General features: G+C 36.3%; 1 protein-coding gene across 2 annotated transcripts in view; it reads left to right on the top strand.

Annotated features, from left to right (window-relative positions):
* The window catches only part of Dyb (Dystrobrevin), a 112,821-nt gene that overhangs the window by 73,071 nt on the left and 14,842 nt on the right, over positions 1-24,908 (top strand). For both annotated transcript variants that reach the window (XM_069831442.1, XM_069831441.1), the window contains exons 13-17: positions 1,671-1,857; positions 3,783-4,002; positions 4,138-4,272; positions 16,727-16,774; positions 23,422-23,576. In XM_069831442.1, the coding sequence (XP_069687543.1) occupies positions 1,671-1,857; positions 3,783-4,002; positions 4,138-4,272; positions 16,727-16,774; positions 23,422-23,576 (745 nt within the window). The remainder of the gene's footprint in view (positions 1-1,670; positions 1,858-3,782; positions 4,003-4,137; positions 4,273-16,726; positions 16,775-23,421; positions 23,577-24,908) is intronic.

The raw sequence follows: 24,908 nt of genomic DNA, 5'->3' as shown, positions 1-24,908 counted from the left end.
GCCATGGAGGCCATTCACAGAAGCTCGAGGCTTTTAATACAAGTGAACAGATTTTCAAATTAAGAAAAATAGACAAAAAATTTAAACGAGATGAAGTCACAGTGATTAATGACAGACTGCATTTTTTATCTTCATTAACGAATTATTCATATAAACCTTAACCTCTTCAGGCCTGATGTACATTATAGTGTACATTGTTTCTTTTTTTTCTTTTTTGGAATGTCTTCGATACTTCTAAATATTTTGAAAAATTCGATGTGATAGATATGGAGAATATTATTTTTGAAACATTTCTATACCTGAATTAAAAATAAAATTCAATTTTGGGGCCCCAGGGGTCAAAGTTGTCCCCAAATTTTGATTTTCTGTGAAGACTTGATTTGGGAATTTTGGATCCCCAGAATGATTATGTGACCAGTTTTTTTTTTTTCAACTTTTTTTAAAGTGTAAATTCAGGACTGAAGGGGTTAAAGTAGTGTGACCATGTTTGAAGTAGAAATGGGACACAATTCTTTGGACAGATGCCACATTACTCCATCAAACTTATACTGTTGTAATGGTGTAAGAAGTGACACATTATTACCTCATCCCTGCAGTCCTTCTCTTCTTAGGAACTGTAAATAAAACAAAGGCAATAATGAAAGTAATTCTGCCTGCTATTCCTATTCTCCCTTTTATATGGTCTACCATTCAAAACATGTAGCGACTAATTCAAGTCAATTATTGTTAAACAAATGTAGCAATTCCTTTGAATTGTGTCCTTATACCAGTACAGCACGTATTGGAGAATTGTTTTCTGTTTACCTAAATAATGTGATCTTATCTTCATACTTCAAATTATGTCTGAAATTCCTTTCAAACGAAAACGGGAAAAAATGGATTTTAGATTAAATTGACTGGACAGCATTACAAAATGGGAGCAGTACTTGTTTCGAAATGAAATGTATGGTTGCTCTACCTTAAAGTTATTATTTAAGTATTTGCATCTGCATCCTGAAACTGCTGAATGGGATCTTTAATGTGTAATTCTTATTTTGATCAATAACGTGTTTAGAGCAACTACAGCAGCTTTTATAAGCAAATTCTTGGAACTGAACATGTTTCCATGTAGTCTGTTTTATTCATTCCAGAACACAGCCCACGCCTGTGGAGTAACGGTTAGCACGTCTAGCCGCAAAACCAGGTGGCCCGGGTTCGATTTCCGGTCGGGGAAAGTTACCTGGTTGAGGTTTTTTCCGGAGTTTTCCCTCAACCCAATATGAGCAAATGATGGGTAACTTTCGGTATTGGACCCCAGACTCATTTCACCGGCATTATCACTTTCATCTCATTCAGACGCTAAATAACCAAAGCTGTTGATAAAGCATCGTAAAATAACCTACTAAAATATAAAAAAAATCCAGAACACAATCGAAAATTGCTCATGATGTTATAATAATTTGGCTGAGATTGTAATTCACACCAAGTCGCTGTCCACAATATTGCTGACAATCAAAGATAGAAGATTTGATGTTTAATCCAGCTCATTTTCCTTAATAAATTTTGACCCACTGGAAACCAACAGACGTTGAAAATGCTTCATGCAGAGGCACACTCAGCTGTTTTCGCGTACTTCGTGCATCCCTGCTGGCTGTGCAGGTTCTCAACATACCTTCTTCCCCCTCTTGCAGACGCCAGCAGGAGCTGGAAGCAGCTGGCATCGGTCCAGGGGCTACAGGTGAGGAGAATCCTGCCCTGATGGCTGAGCTGCGAGCTCTGCGGCAGCGCAAGGACGAGCTGGAAAGCCACCTGGGGGCTCTGCAGGATTCCCGGCGCCAACTCATGGTGCAGCTCGAGGGCCTCATGAAGCTGCTCAAGGTGTGTCACTTGACATTTCATTCATTCTTTTAGTATGAGGCTTCAGATTTACGGAACTGGCAGGATAACTATCAAATATCTAGGAACAAGAGTATAAACGTTAGAGATTTGAGGATAACATACAAAGTGAAAGACTTAACCTTTCTCCCAGGTTGGGTGTACATTTATTCCTGACCTGAGAGTAACCATTCACTGAAGTTGTTTTAACATGTTGAAAAAATAAAAAATTAAAAACAAAATATTTCACACTTTAAAACAGTTAGGAATTATTTGCATTTAGTCTACATAACTCATATTGATGAATGAAATCCTGGAATTCTCTTCGAAGCTCTATTTGCCATGAATTGATTACAGGGTGACCCATATTTATGTCTAACTTTTTATTACACTGTAGTAGCGAAACCAATCAGGTTAAGTGACCCATTCCACCGCAAAAATGTACTGTGTTCCATACCATTAAAAGCATAAAAGAAGCTGTCATTTTATTTTACTTTATTGTGTTCTCAGTGCAGTCCGAATCATTTAATGTAATCAGAAAATTGTATTGTAAATGTTAAAATATTAACCGTGGCCACAAGACTGTCTGTGTACGATCGAACACGAATTTCTGCTCGAATGGAGGTGTGGCAGTCCCCAATTATGATGCAGAGATGGTGGAGAATGGTGAAAAGAAGAAATGCGATGCTGGACTTCACGCCAACTTGATTCGCACTGGCTCAGTTACGCAACAGAAGGATGCTGGCCGACCAAAAACAGTGATCACAGAGGAGGCCAAAGCAGCCGCTACTGAGGCCTTCCAGAGAAGTCATGAGAAATCCATTCGACAGTACCAGCGGGAATCTGGTGTATCCTGTGGGTCCGTGCAGGGGTTGCTAAAGAAAATGAATTGGCCACCATGGAAGCCACACTTTGTGGAAGCTCTGTCATGTGAGAACTATGATATCAGAATGGAGTTTGCGGAGTCTCTTCTAACATGGATTCAAGAGGAACCTAATCTTTTGCGACACATTCTATGGTCAGACAAGAGGAGTGTGGCCGCGTGCCAAATGAAATGCTTGTGAGAGCAGTACAGAACGTTCAGCCACATCTGGAAAAATGTGCAGCAAATGCTGGTGCTTACATCGAATTTTAATATTGGTGGAATTTTAAGCGATCCTAATGACTGGACTATTAGTTCATGCTACTTTGATCCTGTCACGTTAATTCATTTACTTGTGATAAACGTATAAAAAGTTGGACATAAGTTGGCCCTGTATTTTGTCATCAAACACTTCATGGAAAGTATCCACTGAGTAATGTGTTATGTGGGGAATTGCACTATCGTGCTAAAAAATAGGCATCACTTCTTTTCTTCTTCAGAAGCATACCAAGAAAATAAATGAAAAGTAATAATTTTTCCCCGTTTTAGGCTTCGTGGTCTGTTATGGTCTCAGTGATTTATTTATTCGGTTATACCAAACTTCTGTTCCCTTTAGGCTAGTTGTGCAGGAGTTATTTCGATATCCTTTCATTATCCATCCTCTTTACGTGCTATAGCCCAGAATTTACTCTCTCTTGAAATATTTGACTAATAACTCAAATAATTTTGTACTGCTTCCCCACCTTTGTATCTTACAATGAAATTTCATGTATAGCATGGGAGTTTTTGGTTGCCCAAGATCTTGAATTTTGAGAATGTACACCACTGCTTAAATTAAGCCTACTTCATTTACAATGAAAATGGGTCATACATAGATTGACAATTCCATCGTGGACAGACCGAAGAATCCAATTACAAAAAGTAATTTTGTATTAAAGTCAAGTGATTGCAAACTGTAAATGACAGAATCTTTATATGGGTAAAACTTTACTTATTGAATGCGCTAGTAATATCATTAGTGGAGAACTTAGCTTCTAGTCAAGTTACTGTCTGACGTATTGCGCAGAATCACCAAGCTTCCCCACGGTCAACACCCAACTCATCTCCACGCTCCACCAAGTCACCCCCATTGCCACCAGGAGCACCATCATCGCGGTCAGCTCCCCCAACTCCAGGAGGCCAGCTTCAGCCATCGATGATGGCATCTCTTGGTTCAGGAGCTGATTCACTAACGGGCGTAGGAGGGGACGTGAGGTCAGCATTTGGGACTTCATCATCCCTCATTGGTAAGTCACACATATGCAAGGAAGCAGTCGCCCTCTTGTACTCCACAGTAATAGTTGCTGGCTTATTTGTTGTTCCTTGGCATGCTCTTTTCTCTTGTTGTGTTCGTCTCCATTTTCTCGTTTTCTCACCTGCAGGGACATCCTCGTCATCACTGACTGGCTCGGGCAGCAACTCTGCTGCAGGCAGCCGCAGCCTGCGCAATGACCTGCTGGTGGCAGCTGACTCGGTCACCAACGCCATGTCCACGCTGGTGCGCGAGCTCAACTCAGGTACGCCCCTCGTCCACAAGCATTCCACTTAGTTTTGGAGTTTTCGTTAAACCACATGGGGGAAGAAAAGAAAGGTGAGATTTTTTTCCCTTATCACATCTCATGTTTTTTTATTTAATGAGTGTGAGCCCATGAAAGCAATCTAGTGAAGCCTACAAATTAAAATGGCCAATTATTTGGAATTGTATATATTGAAAAAATTGGTTTCATGAAGGTGACATTTTTTCCTTTATATATTTTACACATTTCTCCACAATTCAAGTCTTCATCATATACCAGTGTTATTCCTATGTACAGTTTGTTTTCCTGTAAAAATATACATATTAAATGAAATCTTCAACTACATTAACAGTGCACCAAAATAAAAAGATAAATTTCATGTTTCTGCGTTGCACACACAGGCTATTTTTTTTATAATCATGAAAGTTAGATAACTGACTTCATTTACAAGTAGTGTGGTTTGAATAGATATAATTGTTTCTACGAATTTACTTGATATTGTTATTCGTAAAAAATATTATTTTGCTCTTTAATAGAATTGATGCAGTAAAACTTCATTTATACGTTTCACATTTATACATTTTTTTCCGAAGTCTTGGCAAAATTCCTATACTTTCCATGTTAATTTATTTCATTTATATGTTTTTCTCACTTATACAATTGTATTTTAAACCCCAAGAGATACAAAACTTCATTTATATGTTCTAATTAAATTTTGCTCGAAATTAGGTTTGGTGTGAAAATGTAAGAATGCGAAAATACCGTATTTACGCCATCGAATATAATATGTACATCAATTTTTTTTATCCTGAAATCCAGGACAAAAAACTAGCGAATATAATACACATCTGTGCTAAAACCACTCATGATTAAAATTATATTATCAAGACAGGTTATAAAGGCACTCCCATACGTCTAGCTATACACCACATTCATTCTCAATTGCAGTATCAGAACTGGAACTTTCGGTCAGCAAGTCTGGGTTGGTGTGAGAACATTGATTGACAGTGGCTAACGTCATGCTAATCTTTCGTCAGTAATTTTTGGTAAATTCTTTTGGTTTAATTAAAGATGCGCATTTCTTGAGAGTTGTGTCCATAAAATTCTCACAATAAAAGAAAATATGATATTAAGTCATTGTAGTAGTTAAAAATATTATTTTTATTAGTGGTTCTTGTCAAAAATGGACAAGAAATTACGAATGAAAAGTGCGCAAAAGACGAGAAAACAGGAATTCGCAGTGGCCATTTCTGTCAGTTGTTTCCTCACCATATCTCGTAATATAAATAAAGCATTAATTTTAATTTGTTCGAGTCTGAATGTTTGAGTACGAATATAATATGCACCCCAGTTTTCAAGACTACATTTTGTCAAAAAAAAAGTGCGTATTATAATCACATAAATATGGTAGGTGCAATATGTCTTAATTGTTAAGATGTGACCGACTGTTATGCACCAGTGGGAGAATCAATTCAGAGAGGGGAGAGAAGTATGTGCAGAGGGAAGAAATGAAACATTTTAAATTATGAGAATCCAGATCCAAAGCTGTGACCGCATTGAATACAACTATTCTAAACTACTCCAAACTGAAAATATTTTGACAGTAGACTCAACTTGATAATGATAAGAAGATCGCTGATTGGTTTTCGAATTTCAAGAGTAGAAGAAAGAGGAAGTGTGTTCGTAGCTGATTTTTTTTTAATAATCACATGTTATTAATTATTAATGCTGTTCAAGATGTGATTAAATATAATTTCAGTTATACGTTTTTCTCACTTACACGTGTTTTTCTTCAAACCTCCATCAAACGTATAAATGAAGTTTTACTGTACAAATGTTGATGTTTATAATGAAATTTAGGACTGCGAAAGGGGAAATGGGCTTTCACTTGCTGATAAACAATTGACAACGTTGATTCCTTTCATTGCATTGAGTGACAGGAAGCAAACATGGATTATGAGAATTAATTTACAGAAGAGTAAAATTTTGATGGAACAAAAAAGAGTTTTTATTTCACACTATTTCCGTTAGAAAGTACAGTAATATACGTAGGTATCTTTTAAGCACTAAAATTTGTGAACTGAAGTTTTAATGTTTCTGTAGAAATTATTGACTTTTATAAATACACTGTATAAGTCTCTTATTCTTTCTGTCTCTTTAACAGTTAACGATAATTTAATTTTGAAAAGTCGTTAGATACAACACAGAACTGCACGCATTGTATTCTTCACCTGACATAATTAGGAACATTAAATCCAGACGTTTGAGATGGGCAGGGCATGTAGCACATATGGGCGAATCCAGAAATGCATATAGAGTGTTAGTTGGGAGACCGGAGGGAAAAAGACCTTTAGGGAGGCCGAGACGTAGATGGGAGGATAATATTAAAATGGATTTGAGGGAGGTGGGGTATGATGATAGAGACTGGATTAATCTTGCACAGGATAGGGACCGCTGGCGGGCTTATGTGAGGGCGGCAATGAACCTTCGGGTTTCTTAAAAGCCATTTGTAAGTAAGTAAGTAAGTTAGATACATTTAGGCTTTGAAATATTTCGACATTATGTTTTCAGTTGAAAGAACAGTTCTGCAAATGATAATAAATTAATTTGTCTGCCAATAACGTTTTTCGAGAAATGCTGTGTATAATATTTCATTCATAATTTAAAATAAGAATCATAAAGAAAATATAATTAGCTCCGATTTTGATTAAATTGCCATTTCGTGTTATTTTTTTCCAATAAAATACCTACCACTTTTTAGCAAAAATGATTATATTTCATGTGCATTATTCCCTTGTTGAATTGACACATAAATACTGAACATAAACAAGATCCATGCAATGCTTCAGGAGAAGTAGCTTTACTCAGACAGATGACATGTCAAATATGAATGATGCTGAAAACGTTTATCTCATGAAAATCTGGAAATAGATTTTTTTGCAGCTTCAGAGTACTTCATGTAACGAAAAAAATGTGTGACTGTGTCGTCATCATTGGTGTAGTGCTGACCGTGCTTATCTCTGAATTCAGCTGTCTGATCTAGCCAGGACAGTGTAGCTTCTTCTAGGAGAGATAAAGCTGGCTGGGATTTCTGTGTTCTAAATTTATTGCAGACGTATTCTATCATTGATATCATGTAAAATTTTCAATAACTTCAAGTATTCTGCTTTCAGAAGTAGCAGCTATCCTGATAATGTCCTCTGATATCTGAAGGTAAACAAAGTGAAAATTCCCTTTTCATAGCCTTCATTTCGAAGTACTTACCCTACCATAAAGAGCAATGAATTCCACTCACCTGAGAAATAGAATATTCAACCGGACCAAACTAGCAAAGTTAAAAATTTTTACTCTACATTTCAGTGAGTAACAATTGACAATATACCTTAAATTGGACTTTCTTTTATCAGAACATGGACGCACGAATTAAATCTCGAGAATTCTGGAATCAGCAGAAATATGATCCATGAGAGAAAGGTCCAGACTTATTATATATGGTCTACATATAGGTATAGAAGGTTCAATGTCTGCACTGTCCACTTGCTAGTATTTAATCATAGACTGTAATTGCTCAAATTACATAACGGTCCACTTACAGTCAAAAATTTATTTTCGATGGCTAAGAAGTGATACCTCATTTCTACAAAATTGGCCATTTAGTTTAACTACATTATTATTTTGTTCACAAAATTGGACAGTTAACTAATATCTTCGAATAGAAGATCTTGCAAAGCAAAAACATATACAGGGTGATTATAAAGTTCCTGTGCATTTTAGTGAAAATGGCTGAAAATGACAAAAAGTTTTATGGCGGTAATAAAACCACACATATTGTTACACAGCCCATTCCCTCCTTCAACATAATCTCCTTCCATTTCAAAGCAGAACTACCAATAGTGTGAGGTAGATCGAAAAACTTTTGCCAACATATGAGAGGTTTCTGATGAACAGAATAAGAAGCAACGTATGAGGGCAGGCACAGTAGTGTAAAGATAAATGTACAAGATTTATTATACTTCAATTTTCGAATTTTATAACCCTTTTAGTCTTATGTTCACACCATGTGCGATGCCATTGCGTAAAATATATGACAGTTTTCCAAGGTTTGATATAGTCTAAATGATTTTTCTCTGTTCATCATTATTAACAGAATAACATTGATTTGAATAATTTCAAGGCAAAAATTGTTCCGGGGCCGGGTATCGATCCTGGGACCTCTGGTTGAACGTACCAGCTCTCTTTCCAACTGAGCTACCCTGGAACTCCACCCGACACCGTCTCAACTTTTCCCTTTATATCCACATAACTCGCATGGGCTAACGAACACCAGAGACCCACATCGAGTGCACACATTCTCTGTGTGACTTGGAATTGTGGTGTTCTGTTAACGTACACAGTGACGTATATATTATACAAATCTAGTCTTTCAGGCCCCGGAACAATTTTTCCCTTGAAATTATTCAAATCTGCTTTACAGGGAGCGTGTCGGGTGGAGTTCCTGGGTAGCTCAGTTGGAAAGAGCGCTGGTACGTTCAACCAGAGGTCCCAGGATCGATACCCGGCCCTGGAATAATTTTTCCCTTGAAATTATTCAAATCTGCTTTACAGGGAGCCTTACCTGAAAGACTAGATTTGTAACATTGATTTGATTTAGTTTATTTTGCACTCGGCTTCTCTGCAGCTTTCAAGGGCTCATATTTGGAATGTTTTAGCTATTCTTTTATAGTAAATTGGATGATTAGATATACAGTACTATATTTTATTAAATCCATTGTCTTTCTATTCTTTATCCTCATCCCACCCCGAAGAAAGGTGGTTGTAAATTTAGCCCCCTAAAATGTATGAGACATGATATTGGAATGAATCTTTGAGTTATATTTTTCTATTCTGTCTATACGAAAATAATTATAATTAATGAAAACAGATTTTTTTTCTATTTTGCCTCCCTTCATCCATTTTTTCAAGGATGTTTTGAGAATGTAGACCTGATACGAATCACTAGGGTTCTGTACATACTTGCATTACAGTTACAGTGTGTTGCATGCGCTGTGTGGTCCCATAGTCACTTTGTATACTTCTCTTTGTTAACAACTGACAACTAGTTTTGAATTTAATTTACTTTGTTATAAATCACTTCTGATTGATATATTTCCACTTTCGTCTCTGACTTCTGCTTCACAAAAAAAAAAAACGTACAAACACACAGTTTGTATTTAATAAGTGTCCCAAACGCCACTAAATTTTTTTTAACGTATCTAACATAATACGTTATTACTTTATATGTACCACATTTATTACGTAACAGTGTTATAGATTTTGTAACAAACATTTCAGGCCTAAAGTTAAAATTATTACAATTGGATTATCAGTACACTGATTTATAGTAGTAAATTTCATTTCTGAAGATCATTTTTTCCCCACAAACTTCTCTTCCATTGATCAACGACAGTTTCATACACTGATCTTCATATATAGCATTAGAAATTTTTTTTTTACAAAATGAGGAAAGAATAAACCTTAATGTCTCATACAGATCTGGAATGCCTGTTATGGAAGCGGTTTTTCAAATCATTTGCACTAATACAAATCTTAATGTTATCCAGATTTCAGGACATAAATTGCATAAGATGCCTTGACTTAGCAAGCACAGGATGAACTCTAGATTTCTTATGTTATTGCTGACTTGGATTTAATCTCTCTTGCTTCAGGAAGTACGAAAAATGATGTTGACTAAATAATTTAACATAAATTCAAGAACTCGCAATCATATTTCCAATGCTTGGTCAAGCATCTTACGTGATTTGAATTCATGTGTTTACCATATGTATAAAAATATACAAATGATACCAGAAATTCAAATAAAGCATTTAACTTTTTTGGGCTATTTCATATCAATCAAGCTACAGAATGTATGTATTAAAGTGTTGCATAAAACGAAAGTTGGAATTGATTTGCCTTTTAGATATACAGGGACACTGTTTAGAAGCCTAAATACTGGGGTTCAACCCAAGCACATTTTTGGTGGAAAAAATGGCTTTCCCTGAAAACTTTAATTTCTCCTGCCATTCTAATTCCACCATTGATCCATTATTGCCAAGTCACATATCACTGATCCTGAACAACGTCTGTAATTTAAAGGATCGTACTATAATAATATTTATTACTCTTTCCCTTGCATCTCGTTGACACAGAGAAGTGAACCCTGGTGCAGTGTTGCCAGTAAAATAAAATTGTTAAGATTTGTTCATTTATATAGTTATAAAAATTTGCAACTATGATTGCAGCATGTTTTGTATTATAGTATCTATAAACATTTGTTTCCACTGGACATCTGAAATCACCATTAAAGCAAATAGCATCAAATACGAAATATGAGTAAATTAAAGTAATTTATTGTTTTTATTTTTTAATAATCAAAAGTTTTTTAAAGAAATAGATGTTAAAACTATGTTACTAAAATATAGAAGCAGATTCACGTGGTGTTGAGTTCGAATGACATGTCACATAAATTGCTAGTCTGGCTGATCCAGTAATTGCAGTATATAGAATGATCAAGATAATTAGAGTTTGACATAGAGAACCCATATCCCTGGACGTCTGTTTTGAAGGTTTACATTAAGGTATTCAAATTAAACCAAACCCTTTAACTCTATTAAATAAAGAATATAATCTAAATTTAACAGAAGAAATACTGAAATCAGAAGTAAACACTGAAATACTGAAACAATTGTCTTTAGAGACAATTAATATTAGGTACCCTCCACAAAACTGGCTTCATTTATACACCGACGGATCCTTGATCTCCAGAGAACAAGGTGCCGGTGCAGGTGTTACGTGCTGTCTCTTCTCACTTTATAGATCTCTTGGATATGGAACAACAAGTTTTGATGATGAAATCATTGCAATAAGTGAAAGTCTCAGGAATCTTCTATGCCACATCAATAAATTTAAGAATGCAGTTATATTGTCAGACTCCAAAGCAGCTATTCTATCAATAGTCTCTAAACACACACCTTCATCTCAAACAGCAGAAATAACTAAAATGCTCTCTCAATTAATATCACTCAATAAAAGAATTGTATTCCAATGGATACCATCCCATTGGAATACTGGGAAACGAGAATGCGGATGCTTTAGCAAAGAAGGGCAGCACTGCTACTTACAGACCTGTTACTAAATCTACATATTACTCTGTGAAGAGATTTATTAAATCTACATTCTTAGACTTCTACAAACAAAATTTGATAACACAATCGCAAGGGAAAAAATGGAACTCCCTGCATCAAAATCCACAGTTAATTCCCGATTTACCACGAAAATCGTCTGTAGCTGCATTTAGATTGGCCAAACACCTGCATAGAATTGGAATATATCAGTCCCCTAACTGCCCATTGTGCAACTCAAACCAAGAAATGGATTCGGAACACCTCAAAATCTGTGCTTCATTGGCTGGCCATGATAATATCTTTTGAAAAATATTGGAGTGCAAGAGGTCAAATGACTTTATTGTCAAACGTCTGGCATTAGAAAACAACAACAACATTAAGGTATTCATATGCTCCTGAATTAACTATATAAAATAAAGGCTATTGCTGTGGTACACTCTGACCAGTGGAGAGTGCATCATGGAGATGGAAGACTTGCACTTCACAGCACCATAGAGCAGCGATGTCAGACAGGGACTAAACGGAGTGGAGCGCTCCACTAGACTAGTTGCATGCTTCGGTGTTTCCACAGACATAAGCAAGTTCAAGCTCCGATCTAGCTCCACAACTGTTATTGGAGCTTACAACTCTGACACTACTGCCATAGAGGATTAACAGCATTTGAGAGTGAGTCTTCATCCAAAAGCAGCCAAGCCACGAAAGCAGCTACATCTATTCACCCTCAAAGGGACCAAGCAATTAAACAGGACAATTTGTTTAGTGCTGCATTGAGCAGCGATGTTTTCCTGCTGACTGTAGATGAATGAAGCATGTTTTACAACAGAAGGGTAATCCATTGCTTTTCGAAAAAAAAATCAACATCAATTCTGGGCAGGTGTTTTAATGATATCATGTTACTTCAGCAAGTTTGTATTCATACATTTATCAGCAGTTTTTAGAACGTATTTTACCAAAATTGCTGGATGATGTTCTGCTGACAATGTTTGGAGAAATACAAAAGGAGCTGCAATGCATTTTGAATGCCAGGTTGCAGATTACCTAAACATAATATTACACGTGTTTCTAACACCCAACCAGCACATTCAAGTTTGTTGCTTCTCTTCTTTCTTTTTTTGTGAGAAATAATAAAATACTTTTCATGCAAACAAGAGAACCTGTTGTAAAGAATTCATTCGTTCGTTCGTTCATTCATTCATTCAGTGTTCTGCCTAAGCTTTCTCCAATATTTCCTATTTTCTGCCTTCCTCTTTGTCTCATATGATCCATATATCTTAATGTCGTCTATCATCTGATATCTTCTTCTGCCCCGAACTCTTCTCCCATTCATCATTCCTTCTAGTGCATCCTTCAGTAGGCAGGTTCTTCTCAGCCAGTGACCCAGCCAATTTCTTTATCTCTTCCTGATCAGTTTAACATCATTCTTTCTCCACCCACTCTTTCCTAAATAGCTTCATTTCTTATTCTATCTGTCCACTTCACATATTCCATCTTTCTTCATATTCACATGTCAAGTGCTTCTAGTCCCTTCTCTTCACTTGTTGTAATGCCCATGTTTCTGCCCCATACAATGCCACACTCCATACAAAGCACTTCACGAATTTCTTCCTTAGTTCTTTTTCCAGAGGTCTGCAGAAGATGCTCCTTTTTCTATTAAAAGTTTCCTTTGCCATTGCTATCCTCCTTTTGACTTCCTAGCAGCAGCCCATGTTACTGCTTATAGTACACCCCAAGTATTTGAAACTTCCACTTGCTCTATTGCTTCATTTAGAATTCGCAAGTTTACCTTCTTTATTTTTCTTCCTATGACCATGGTCTTCGTCTTATGTAAAGAATTATAGTTCCTTTTAATATTCATGACATGTTATTGACACTTGCCATATTACTGCAAATGGTGCTGCCACCTTTGCGCTGAAGTTACGTGATGACAATTTCTTATTCTGCATTATGAGAGGGAATGTAAATGCATTGATTGAAATTTATTGATTTACAGTGAGAGATGCATTCATTTACCTTTTCACAGCATCAGCGGATAAGGGTTCTCTATCTCAGGAGACTTGCATAAGTCCTCTAATTCATTCATGGAAATTTGTTGTGTTTTTATCTGCATATAACAAACTTTACTTTTCTGATGATGGGACGAGTAAAGAGATCCCAAATGAAAGATGCCACTACCATATGCAATAGTCATGAGTCTCTCACTAGTTGTAGCCTGGTTTGAGTGAGACACTGGTTCATATGGTGTTTGTGCATGTGTCAGGTACTGTGACTTGAGTTTAGGTACAAAATCAACTGTGGAACTGTGTGGTTCAAGTGACGTATGAGGAACTGCCTTTGCATATCATACATTGACTGACACATAGTCGGCCAGTTTCACCAACCATGTGGGAAAAGTTATGAAAGTTATGTTAGATGTTTAACAATTGTCAGAGAGCTTATTTTAATTACATTAACATTTGTTAGCAGTACTTATTTCTTAAATATTGTTAGTAAAATGATGGATAATTTTGATATTGAGGTATTATGCGTGGAGTGTCTAGAAAACATTTAACCTGAATGTTCTTTACCAGAAAGGAATTGTGGATATGACGAAATCATCTGTAAAATTAAGGTATAGGTATTGGAAAAAACTGTAATATCCCATACTAAGGTTGGATAAAAAGTAATGGCAACGGTTCGATATTTCTGACATGGCTTTATTCACAGGGGCACAACATTTATGTACCTCCTATATAGTCGCCCCCCATTATTTATTACCTTTTGCCAAATGTTTGGAAGGCGTTGTACACCATCAGCGCATCCATCTTTGTTGATGTTCCGTATTGACCACCCTATAGCACGGATAAGTTCGTCTCTGGTATTGTACCGGGTCCCTCGCAGTGGTTCTTTCACTTTGGTGAAAAGATCGTAATCGCATGGACTCATATCAGGTGAGTATGGTGAATGTTCCAGAATCTCCCATTCCCAGCGGCGCAAGAGGTCCTTGACAGCAGCAGCAGTGTGACTCCTTGCATTATCACGAAGAATGATGGGATTCTGTACCACCAAGTGTCGTCGTTTTCTCCCGAGGGCTGGACGAAGGTAGTGCTGCAGGAACCTGCAATAGTAGTCTGCGTTTGGAGGTACAGCGTGGTGCAGTATTACCCCAGCAATGTCATACGCCACAATGAACTTCACCTTCACAGCACTTTGTGTAGGGCGCACTTTCTTCGGATGAGAAGAACCTGGATGCTTCCATTCATTTGATTGACGTTTCAAGTTTGGTTGGTTCGTATGAGCGAGCCCAGGTTTCGTCCATAGCGACGATTCGTCCAAGAAAGTCGTCATCTTTCCTTTGGTACCGGTCCAACAAGGCCTGTGCGACTGCATAGCGGTGCCATTATTAAACCTCGGAAATTTCATGAGGTATCCAATGCCCTGTAACCCAGAATGTCTTGCAGAATGTGGAGCACAGTTTCGTGACATACTCTGACTTCCGCTGCTAACTCACACGCAGTCCATCAGTGATCAGCATCCAACAGGGAAGCAAGGAGTTGAACTATGTTGTCCTCCACGCGGGGTCATCCTGTATGGAGGTTGTCCTGAACGGCATCCCTGCCTTCCCGGAACGCTTTAACCCATCGTGCCACTGTGCGATATGGCAACGCTGCATCGGCACATGCTTCACGCAGTCCCTGAAAACATTCTTGTGCACTACAACCTCGTGCCATATCAATTTTGATCCAGGAACGTTGCTCTAGTTTTGTAAACGTGGTCTTAGGGCACTTGCACTATCCCTATGAAAGTCAACGTTCTACACACTGCAGTAGATTGACAGAGTACTGTCGCCTCTGGCTGCACTAACTCATCTAACAGTCCTTGTTTATGTCCACACAACTGGCAGCCCTCGAACGCACCATCGTCATGTGACAGCAGTGTTGTCATAACTTTTTATCCAACCTATGTATGTTGTTAACAAATGCTGAGTTCTTGGCAATAAAACCATTAACTCTTTTGCTCTCCAATATTTCTTACACACAGTGGGTTAAGAGAAAAGGACTGGACATCACTGAAGAATAATTCCAATATTATTCAATATCCTAAATACAGAAGTGGATCACATACAAGTTCACGACAACTGCTATGAACTTATTAAAGTTTCTAAGAACATTGTTCTTTGTGACATTACTTCTTGTCATGCAAGTTTTAATTTCATGATTTTCGATTAATTTTTTTAATTGCATGTTATTACTATCCAGTTTATCAATACCTCCTCATTGGGCTTGAAATTAAATTCCTAATCATTTATATATACATTCTATACTTTTGTCATGTTCATTTTCACAGCCAGTTTGGATACCTAGAGTGATGCAACAAATATGTTTGGTATGCACACTTTTATATCCTCTCCTTTGATACTATGTAACGTCCTTATTAGATTTGACGTGTTGATGAAAGGATCCTTATTCTAACAGTTGATTATAGTCAAGTTGAAGTTCACTGAACAGAATGTGGTGAATGTTGATGATAATAGCAAGGTGTGTCCCGAAAATAAAAGAAAATGTCTGTGACATGTCTGTAACAGAAAGAAATCAAGTTGCACCACCCCATTAAAATTGTTATGGGTGTAGATTGCTACTGGTCAGATATTGTACTGATTAGCAAACGATTTATTTTCCATTTGAGCATTTGGAACAAAAATAGATAAGACGAAGATATGATTCAGTAAAGATTAAAACGAGTAAAAATAAAATATGAACATCGTCGATTTTTGTACAGTGATGAGAGAGGGTCTGAACTAAATAACATAAAGATTAATTAATAATTTGGCTTGGAAGTGTTCTGAAACAAGTTTTAGCTACACTTTCAATATTTGCGTGGAGAGAAAAGGGCATGTGTTAATAGGTGGCACCAACAGTAAAGCTCCCTTGCAACACAACTCCTTCTCTGTTAGTGCCATTTCGAGCACAGTTTGCTTCACATTACAAAACGATAAGACATAAAAGAAAGAATCAATGTCTTCCTCTGATACAAAACTGTAGACTCATGACTATCGCTTTATCTCTGCACTTCTTTTGAATTGAGCCTTGTATCCACAACAGAAGCGTGGTCATGCTCTCTTTTCGATCAACCTTGAATGGCAACACTGCTCCAGTGCAGTGCATCGTGCTAACCCCTCCCACTCCCATTCAAAGCGGTTCATAGTGTACCATTATTAGTGTTCTGCTCCATTGTGGAATGTGTTGTTTGTAGTGCTAGTTGCTAGTCTTTAGTGTTAGTGTGGTTCCTACAACCTTGACTGGCTCTTCTTTCAGAGGGCTCTGACCAAGAGGATGCTGACGAGAACATCAGAAAGCCACTTGGTACGTTCATATCCGGTAACATGAGTTATACACTGATTATCCACTGCTGTGATTGTCATTACTGTATTTTGGAGATTGGGTTGGACTTTTGCCATAGAAACACAATGCTGTACCTGAAAAAAGAGAAAGGAATCCATTTACAGTTGACTTACGAGTTCCTTTTCCTCCTCCCTCCATCCTTGGTGATATAGCAGATTCAGACTCTGTCAAAACGATGGATTTTTAGCTCTTAGCATGGCTTCTTTCGAAAGGGAAGTAAAGTTGAGAGGTCCTTACCATAAATTTATACATGTAGAAGAACTTTGCCTCTGAATGAGAGAGCTCTATGCAAAACTTACTGATTTTTTTTTTTTTTTTTTTTTTTTCAAAATTAATATTTTGATGGCCTAAAAAAGATGGTTATTTATCCCACTTTTTACCTGTAATCCGTCCATCCCTCTCCTTCAACCTTTGATCCGCTGTGATTCGAAGAATGAGAAAAGTTCAATCTTAATAGCATTGGTTTCCAAACTGTAGTTGAGTTATTCAGTATATTTTCAGAGTACCAATAAAAATTTAGCTAACAATGGGTATGAAGACGGACTGTTCTAATATGTTTTCTGCAGCAGATAAAACAGTCTGATAAAATCAGGCATTCAAACTAGTGGTAAGGGGATCTGAATCTTAAACTGATTGATTCTTTTTTTCGTTTTGAACCAATATAAATTCTACATATGCCGCCATTTGTAAGGATGTTTGTCTAAGACACGACTTTAATTGGAGTTTATTTTCTGAAAATTACTTTTTTAAACTTTAGATAGGCAACATTTTCTTAAAAAAGTACTACAGGTATATTAGAAATATAATGATTCATTATGAAAGTTACGCAATGCATAATTTATCTCAAAACTAAAACATTGTTAATTATGAAAGTAAGTTGTACTGTTTAATTGCCAAATATTTAATTGCCTCGTTAATGAAGTTTTAATTCTCTAAGGTCAGTATTTGAACTTTCACATTTTATTAATTTTGTATTTTCATATACCGGTACTGAAACTCAATATAATGCTATCTACAACTTCTCTGTTGCTTTTAAAATATGTAACATTGTAAAAATATTTATTTGAGGTTTTCAACAGTCAAGTCCCCTTAATTATTGATGAACTTATCAAAGAGACAAACAAGATAGATCAATTGGTATGAAAGCAGGATGTCTTTGTTCTGGAATGGATAACTAATATTTTTGTAACATTTGAGATTATTTTTTGACAGTCAAATTCGGGCCCTGGTTATTGCATATGAATTGTTGTATTGTAAGTTATTCTAATTTCTGTACTCGTTGTGAATTTCCTATGGTAATAGACAGAAATTGTCAGCAAAGAAAAATTGTCTTAAAATGTGAATGGAATTGTTGAGGACAGCAAGCAACAGGTGAACACTATGTGGAGTACGACACAGCAGTGATAGATGATAAAATTGGTGATACTCTGGATTCAGCAGTGGATAATCATCAAGTTTTGTGATAAAGTCTATTCAAATTAGAGTAGCTGAATGCTTCAGGCATGGTGGGCCTCGTCTCTACCCTCTTCCCTTCCTACATGCTCTCTTTGTTGTGTTTGTGTTTGATTGTGCAGAAGCAACACCAACTGTGTTCACTGCAGATGTTGGCTGTTTGTTGATTTCCTTGTTCCCTATGTATCCACTTCTCTGAATTTGTACAATAATTAGTGAGTGGTGTTGCCCCTGCACATCCTAAATTTTAAATTGTCCCTATTTCATTGGAGATCGCTTCATGATTAATATGTTGCTTCAAAAAATAAATGTTGGTCTTTAACGATGCAGAGCAAGGAGCTAGCCATACAGTCAGATGTTGGGATAATGCCTCTTTGCATTCCAAACTCTTTTCTTCAATAAAACTCGATTCTGTAATATCAGTCACTTGAATTTTACAACCCCAGTATTTCACTTTAAAAGTATTTAACATTAACTTAAAATATATAACTTTTGTTTTCTGTGAATTCTAGGTTTTCTGTAATATTAAGTATAAATGAATGTCACAATTGATGATTACTGTTTGTGCCTCTGGATGGGTTCATACCCTGTCAAAACACTTAATTTTAAAGTTTAAGCTTCCTTGAGAAGGGGAGTAGAACTGGAGGTATTGTGTCACATCCATCCAGATTCTCTGATTTTCAGGTAGATATCTCTACAAGACATGTCTCGTCAGACCACTGAGTTCTTCAATGAATAAAGAAGAAAACACAGTCGAAGATGAAAGCAATAGCTCTTCAGAGGCTGTGGGACAATCACTGTGAATGATTTAGATGTATATATAAAAAATTGTAATGCTTTTGAGATAATAGAATCGATGTGATAGTTACGGACTGTATTTGAAATTAACATTTTTGCTTGATGACACCAAATATGATGATGCAACATGTTGAAACAGGAAGCGCTCTCCTATATTATGTGCTACTGCCTAGTAATAATTTGTGTGTTTTCAGTGTATATGAGCTAGTGCTGCCTTCCGCATTAAATAATTTAATATCATTTGAGGTCGTAGGCAGGTAGTCCCCATTGACCATTTGCAGCTCAATTCTGTGATGTTCTGCTTACATAATATTTTAGTACAGAATCTATTACGTAATAAGTTTAAAGTTCTCTATGTAAATTATAACATTCTTGTTTTCAAAAATTCTTCATAAATGCTCCATATTCAAACAAAGAAAATGTTTGTACACATCGTAATTTAAAATTGGAAATCCATAACTATAATTCATTAAACCAAAACTGGTGTTGCCAACTGTTTCTTGTAAAAAGAAAGGAAGTCCAGGAACTGATAAAATGTTACCCAGGCAGTTGATATACTTCTGATATATGTTTACGATTAAATAACATTTGTGTCCATTACATACAATCTGAAAGATTATTATTTAGTGTATTTAATGCTGGAAATAACGTTAACAATATGGAGCTGAAGGAGAAAAAATCAAAATTAAAATTCCAACCAACAACACAAAAAGAAATTGGAAGGCAAAATGTATCAAATATTCTAGCCAAGACACACTTATTCAATATGTGTGGCTGAATTCTCACATTATATCAGCCATTATTATGTATACAAAGTGGGATGCATAGAAGACACAGGCTGTATGTAAGCATAAGAAATAGGCAGAACAAAATAGGCACAACATGAATGTCTGGATTATATTTTAAACAAGAGATAAAATGGCATATGACAGGGAAAGCTGCATGTTTATTGGATAATGGTATACATAGCTTGCAATAAATGTATTGTAACTTCATTTAAATGTGCTTGCATTCAAAAGATGTTTTGTACCCGTGTTGAAGATGCAAGACACCGTGGTATAGCTTTCGTATGTCATTTGATAATTATTTAATTCTATTTGCTAGGAAATTAAATAATGAATTTTAATCAAACATGTATTGGACTCGATCTCCACTTCATGTGGTGAGCACTCTTTGTGTCGGTATCTGCCAAAAGAAACTTTGCCGCCAGTATTTTTCGTTTTATAGAAATACAAAGCAGAAGTTACAAACATATACCAAAGTCAGTTTTTTAACTTTAAGCTATTGGATGCATGGAAATTTCCTCTTAATTGTGTAAAGTCTTAAAAAAGAAAGTAATGTATAACTCAATAGGTACAAGAAACGATAAATGTAATGAAATGAATATTTGAGGCAACGTTAAACACTGAAATCTGAAATTCTGGCTGTCATCATCTTCAAAAAATTATAATCTGTGTACCGAGAAAATATTTTCTGGGACTTTTAAGCACTTCCTTGGTGTAAATGTCAGACAAAATAGCTGGGAGAATTAGCAGCCATAACATTTATCAGAATGTGTACATCAATCTTAAATGTAGTGTTATAAAATGTGCATTACCTTCACTCTGCAAAATACAAGATTAGAACTCAGGGGAGTGAGAGGCATAGGATGGTTACTGCAAAAGAAGAGTTTAAATAAATAAATAAATCATCTATACAGGACAAAGCAGTTTAAAATCTGAATTTGAACAAACACATGGTTCTCTGTGATTCTTCATGTGTCCTCATCATCTTAGCCCATAGATCAAATGTAAACATTTTTTTCTTCGGCTATACTCAACAGGATAGAGTATTTCTGATTGGCAACAATATACAGTTCATACTTAAACGATAACAATGTTATGAAATTACACTAGTCTGCTTATATTGTAGCATAACAACTGGCTTATCTTCATTGCATTGCTCAAGTACTAATAGGACACGTGTCTTACAGTTTGTTTTGTAAGTCGTTCTTTCTTTGCAACATTCACCCTTTACAAACTGATGTTTTGTTCTGTTACGGTTTGTGGCTGTCTATATACAAGTCTCCCCAATATTCTACAACCATTTGGAATATCTTGTTTGGAGACTTAAAATGTTCCAGGAGAGCTTATGAGTATCCAAACTTGATTGGACTTCGAAGTGGTGTGACACTTCTCGCGATTTTCCATTTAATAAAAGTGACATAACCTCTTCTGAGATGTACAATCCAATGACAGCGGCATCCGTAGAACCAGAAACTTTTACTTCGGAATATGTATTATATGTCTTTCTCGTGTTAGATTTTACCGTACCTGGTTAACATGTTTCAGCCTGTTATTGGCCTTCTTCAGAACTGGTTGTTGCTGGTCTTGGCGCCTTTTGTTTTGTTTCCTGTGGGGGGTGTGTTTGTGTATAGTTATGTGGAGTCAAAGACACCCAAAGCTACACTACACATTATAAATTGAAAACAACAAATCCATAAATTTTCTAGACATCATAATAACAAAAGTCGACAACAAACACACATTCAAAGTCTACAGAAAACCCACGACAACAACAACAACACACATACACAACACATCCAACCACCCAACACAACACAAACAAGCTGCATTCCGAACAATTGTACACAGACTACTCAACAAACCAATGAACCAACATGATTACAAAGAAGAGCTAACACAATCAAATACATAGCACAAGAAAACGGATACAACCCCAACATAATAGACAACATTATACGAAAGACAAAACATAATCACAAAAAATATAAGAATACAACACAAACACAAAAAATACATCACACTAACATACGAAAACAAAAACACACACAAGATTGCAATCTCATTCAAGAAATTAAATTACAGTATCACATACAGAAAAATAATACTCTACAAAAACATCTCAATACACAAACAAACAAATACAAACACACAGGCGTATACAAACTCAAATGTAACACCTGCAACAACTTCTACATAGGACAGACAGGCAGATCATTTCAAACACATTACAAAGAACATATCACAGCCATAACAAAATTACAAAACACTTCCACATATGCAGAACACATCACAAATGCTAACCACATCTACAGAAACATCAATGAAATTCTACACATCCAATCAAAAAGCCAGAAACTAAACACACTAGAACAATACGAAATATAGAGACACACAAAAACACATCCAAATGAAATTCTCAACACACAACTCAATTTCAGAACACACACACTCTTTGACTCCACATTACACTACACAAACACACCCCCACAGGAAACAAAACAAAAGGCGCCAAGACCAGCAACAACCAGTTCTGAAGAAGGCCAATAACAGGCCGAAACATATTAACCAGGTATGGTAAAATATAACACTAGAAAGAAATATAATACATATTCGGAAGTGATAGTGTTAAAAGTTGTGTAATCAAGATATATAGAAGCTTTTACTCTGAATTTGTTTCGTGAGCCACATTCCTACTGTGGGGTGAATTCATCATATATGGGTACTTCAAGGATTAGTTGTCTTGCTCATATTTGCATGCTTGTGAAGTCTGTAAACCTAAGGACACAAATCAGGTCCACTGCATTTATATCTTTTGATTCACAATGAAGTCCACACCTGTGGAGTAACGGTTAGCACGTCTAGCCGCGAAACCAGGTGGCCCGGGTTCGATTCCCGGTCGGGGCAAGTTACCTGGTTGAGGTTTTTCCCGGGGTTTTCCCTCAACCCAATGTGAGCAAATGCTGGGTAACTTTCGGTGCTGGGCCCCGGACTCATTTCACCGGCATTATCATCTTCATCTCATTCAGACGCTAAATAACCTGAGATGTTGATAAAGCGTCGTAAAATAACCTACTAAAATAAAAAAAATTCACAATGAAGGAATGGTACTGCTACATTTTTAATTTTGGATGTAACATTCTTCAAAAGAAAAATGGAGCTGGCTGCGTTTCTTCCTTCTATTTTTCATATGACGTTGACACCAAAGACATAAAATGGATCTCCCATAAAGAATTTTTGCGAGATGGTGATGTAACGTAATATCACCTTTATTGCTTGCAAAATTGATTTATAGTAATACAGGTAAGAAAAATGTTCGATAACCAATTGTATATATGTATTAACTTGTATTCAATTTATTGCAATATTCAGCAAGCCATGATCCTCCAAAGACCTCTCGTAGTCTTAGCAAAAAATGCCTACACATTTATTTGAGCTTACAGTAAGATAATTGCTTAAGGTTTCCCCCCAATGTATTGCACAAACTAAATTGCAGCACAATTTTACATAAACAGAATGATTAGCCAGGCCCAGATGCACTTTCAGTGAAGACTGACTTGTTTTCTTGGTCTGCAGACTTCGAGACAGAGGATGGTGGCGAGTCCGATGCACCTGGCAACACTGCAGCACTGTGGAGGGAAGAAATACGCAAACGCTATGAGCAGGAGTCTCAGTTCATTGCCGAGCTGCGTGCACGTAACCTGGGCAACGGGCAGGAGTTTGAGGAGAAGGTAGAACATTCTATATCTGGATGCTATTCGTCTATGAAGAGCATTACATTACTTAATGAATTAAGTCGATAGCCTTTTCTTAACAGAGTCATAATCAGTTACTGCCTTTCCTGATCGTTTAGGTTTGCAATTCATTGCTGCTGTTTGGTAGTCTTGTTCCAGTTGGATAATAATTTTGAATTAAAGTAAATATACTTGGCATGTTGCTTTTGTTATTCCTTGTTTCACAGCAATGTATCATTATTCTATAAAATTTCAAAGTTATTCCTTTACGTATCATTTTATACAGATCTACAAAAATATGTGAATTTATTTATTTTCTTGCCTACATCTTTATTTTTGCTATAGCTGACTTCAGATCAAAAATTAAATTTATTCACTTATTCAGCTATGTGCTGATTTTATTTTTGCTATGATCATTTTGCTACCTGTATATCATTCATTATATTTTCAGTTACTAAAATGTTCGTGAATAAAGTAAAATTATGGCAGTTATTTGTTACATGTGTTATACAGTACATTATTTTATAAAGATTTATAACAGAATATTGCAGATTGTATTTTATTTGCACTTGTATTTACGGAAGAAAAATTAATATATGCACACTAAATTAACATAGCTGCATTATTGCAGTTTGTACAGACATAAAAATGTTGTGATTGTCTTGAAAATGGACAAGAATGACATTTCATTCAGTTCGCGTGTATAATGTGATGGTTCTTACGTTGGATTAGTAAGTAGAACTCGTGATTGACACAGATATACAAGATGTCCCATTATTGTGCATGGTGTTATTCACCTGTAAACAAACAAACAAGTCATATGAAATTGTCTAACCAGTTTAGTTAAGGAGTTACTCACAAAGGGAGATGACCATAATTCTAATGGGGAAGGTACTGATGTTTTATTTTGGGGAAGCATGATTAAATTTATGTGCTACTGCCTGTAAATATGCTGCACCTTATCCCAACATTTAGACATGAAATTTCCAAGACAATAGATTAAGAGGAATAGACTTATTCCATGGCCAGCAAGATCACCCAATCTCTCACATCTTATGATTTTTGGTTATTCAATCATCTAAAGGGTCTGGTGTATGCTGGAACACATCCCACCTGAAACCACTTGTGGCAGTCAATTGTGGTGGTATGTGCTGGAATTCGGAACTCTCCTCTCTTCTTCCAAAATCAAAGAGTTCATGCCAGACAGGCATGCTGTGATTGTAATGGTGGACATTTTGTACACCTGCTATAATACCACAAACTGCTGCATTAAATATTTACGTGGTTAGGAACGACATCTTTAATTGATACCTTCTCTCAGTCATATCT

Source organism: Periplaneta americana, chromosome 7 (genome assembly GCF_040183065.1).
Source record: "Periplaneta americana isolate PAMFEO1 chromosome 7, P.americana_PAMFEO1_priV1, whole genome shotgun sequence".
Classification (NCBI taxonomy): Eukaryota; Metazoa; Arthropoda; class Insecta; order Blattodea; family Blattidae; genus Periplaneta; species Periplaneta americana.
This window is presented reverse-complemented; position numbering and strand designations above follow the sequence as displayed.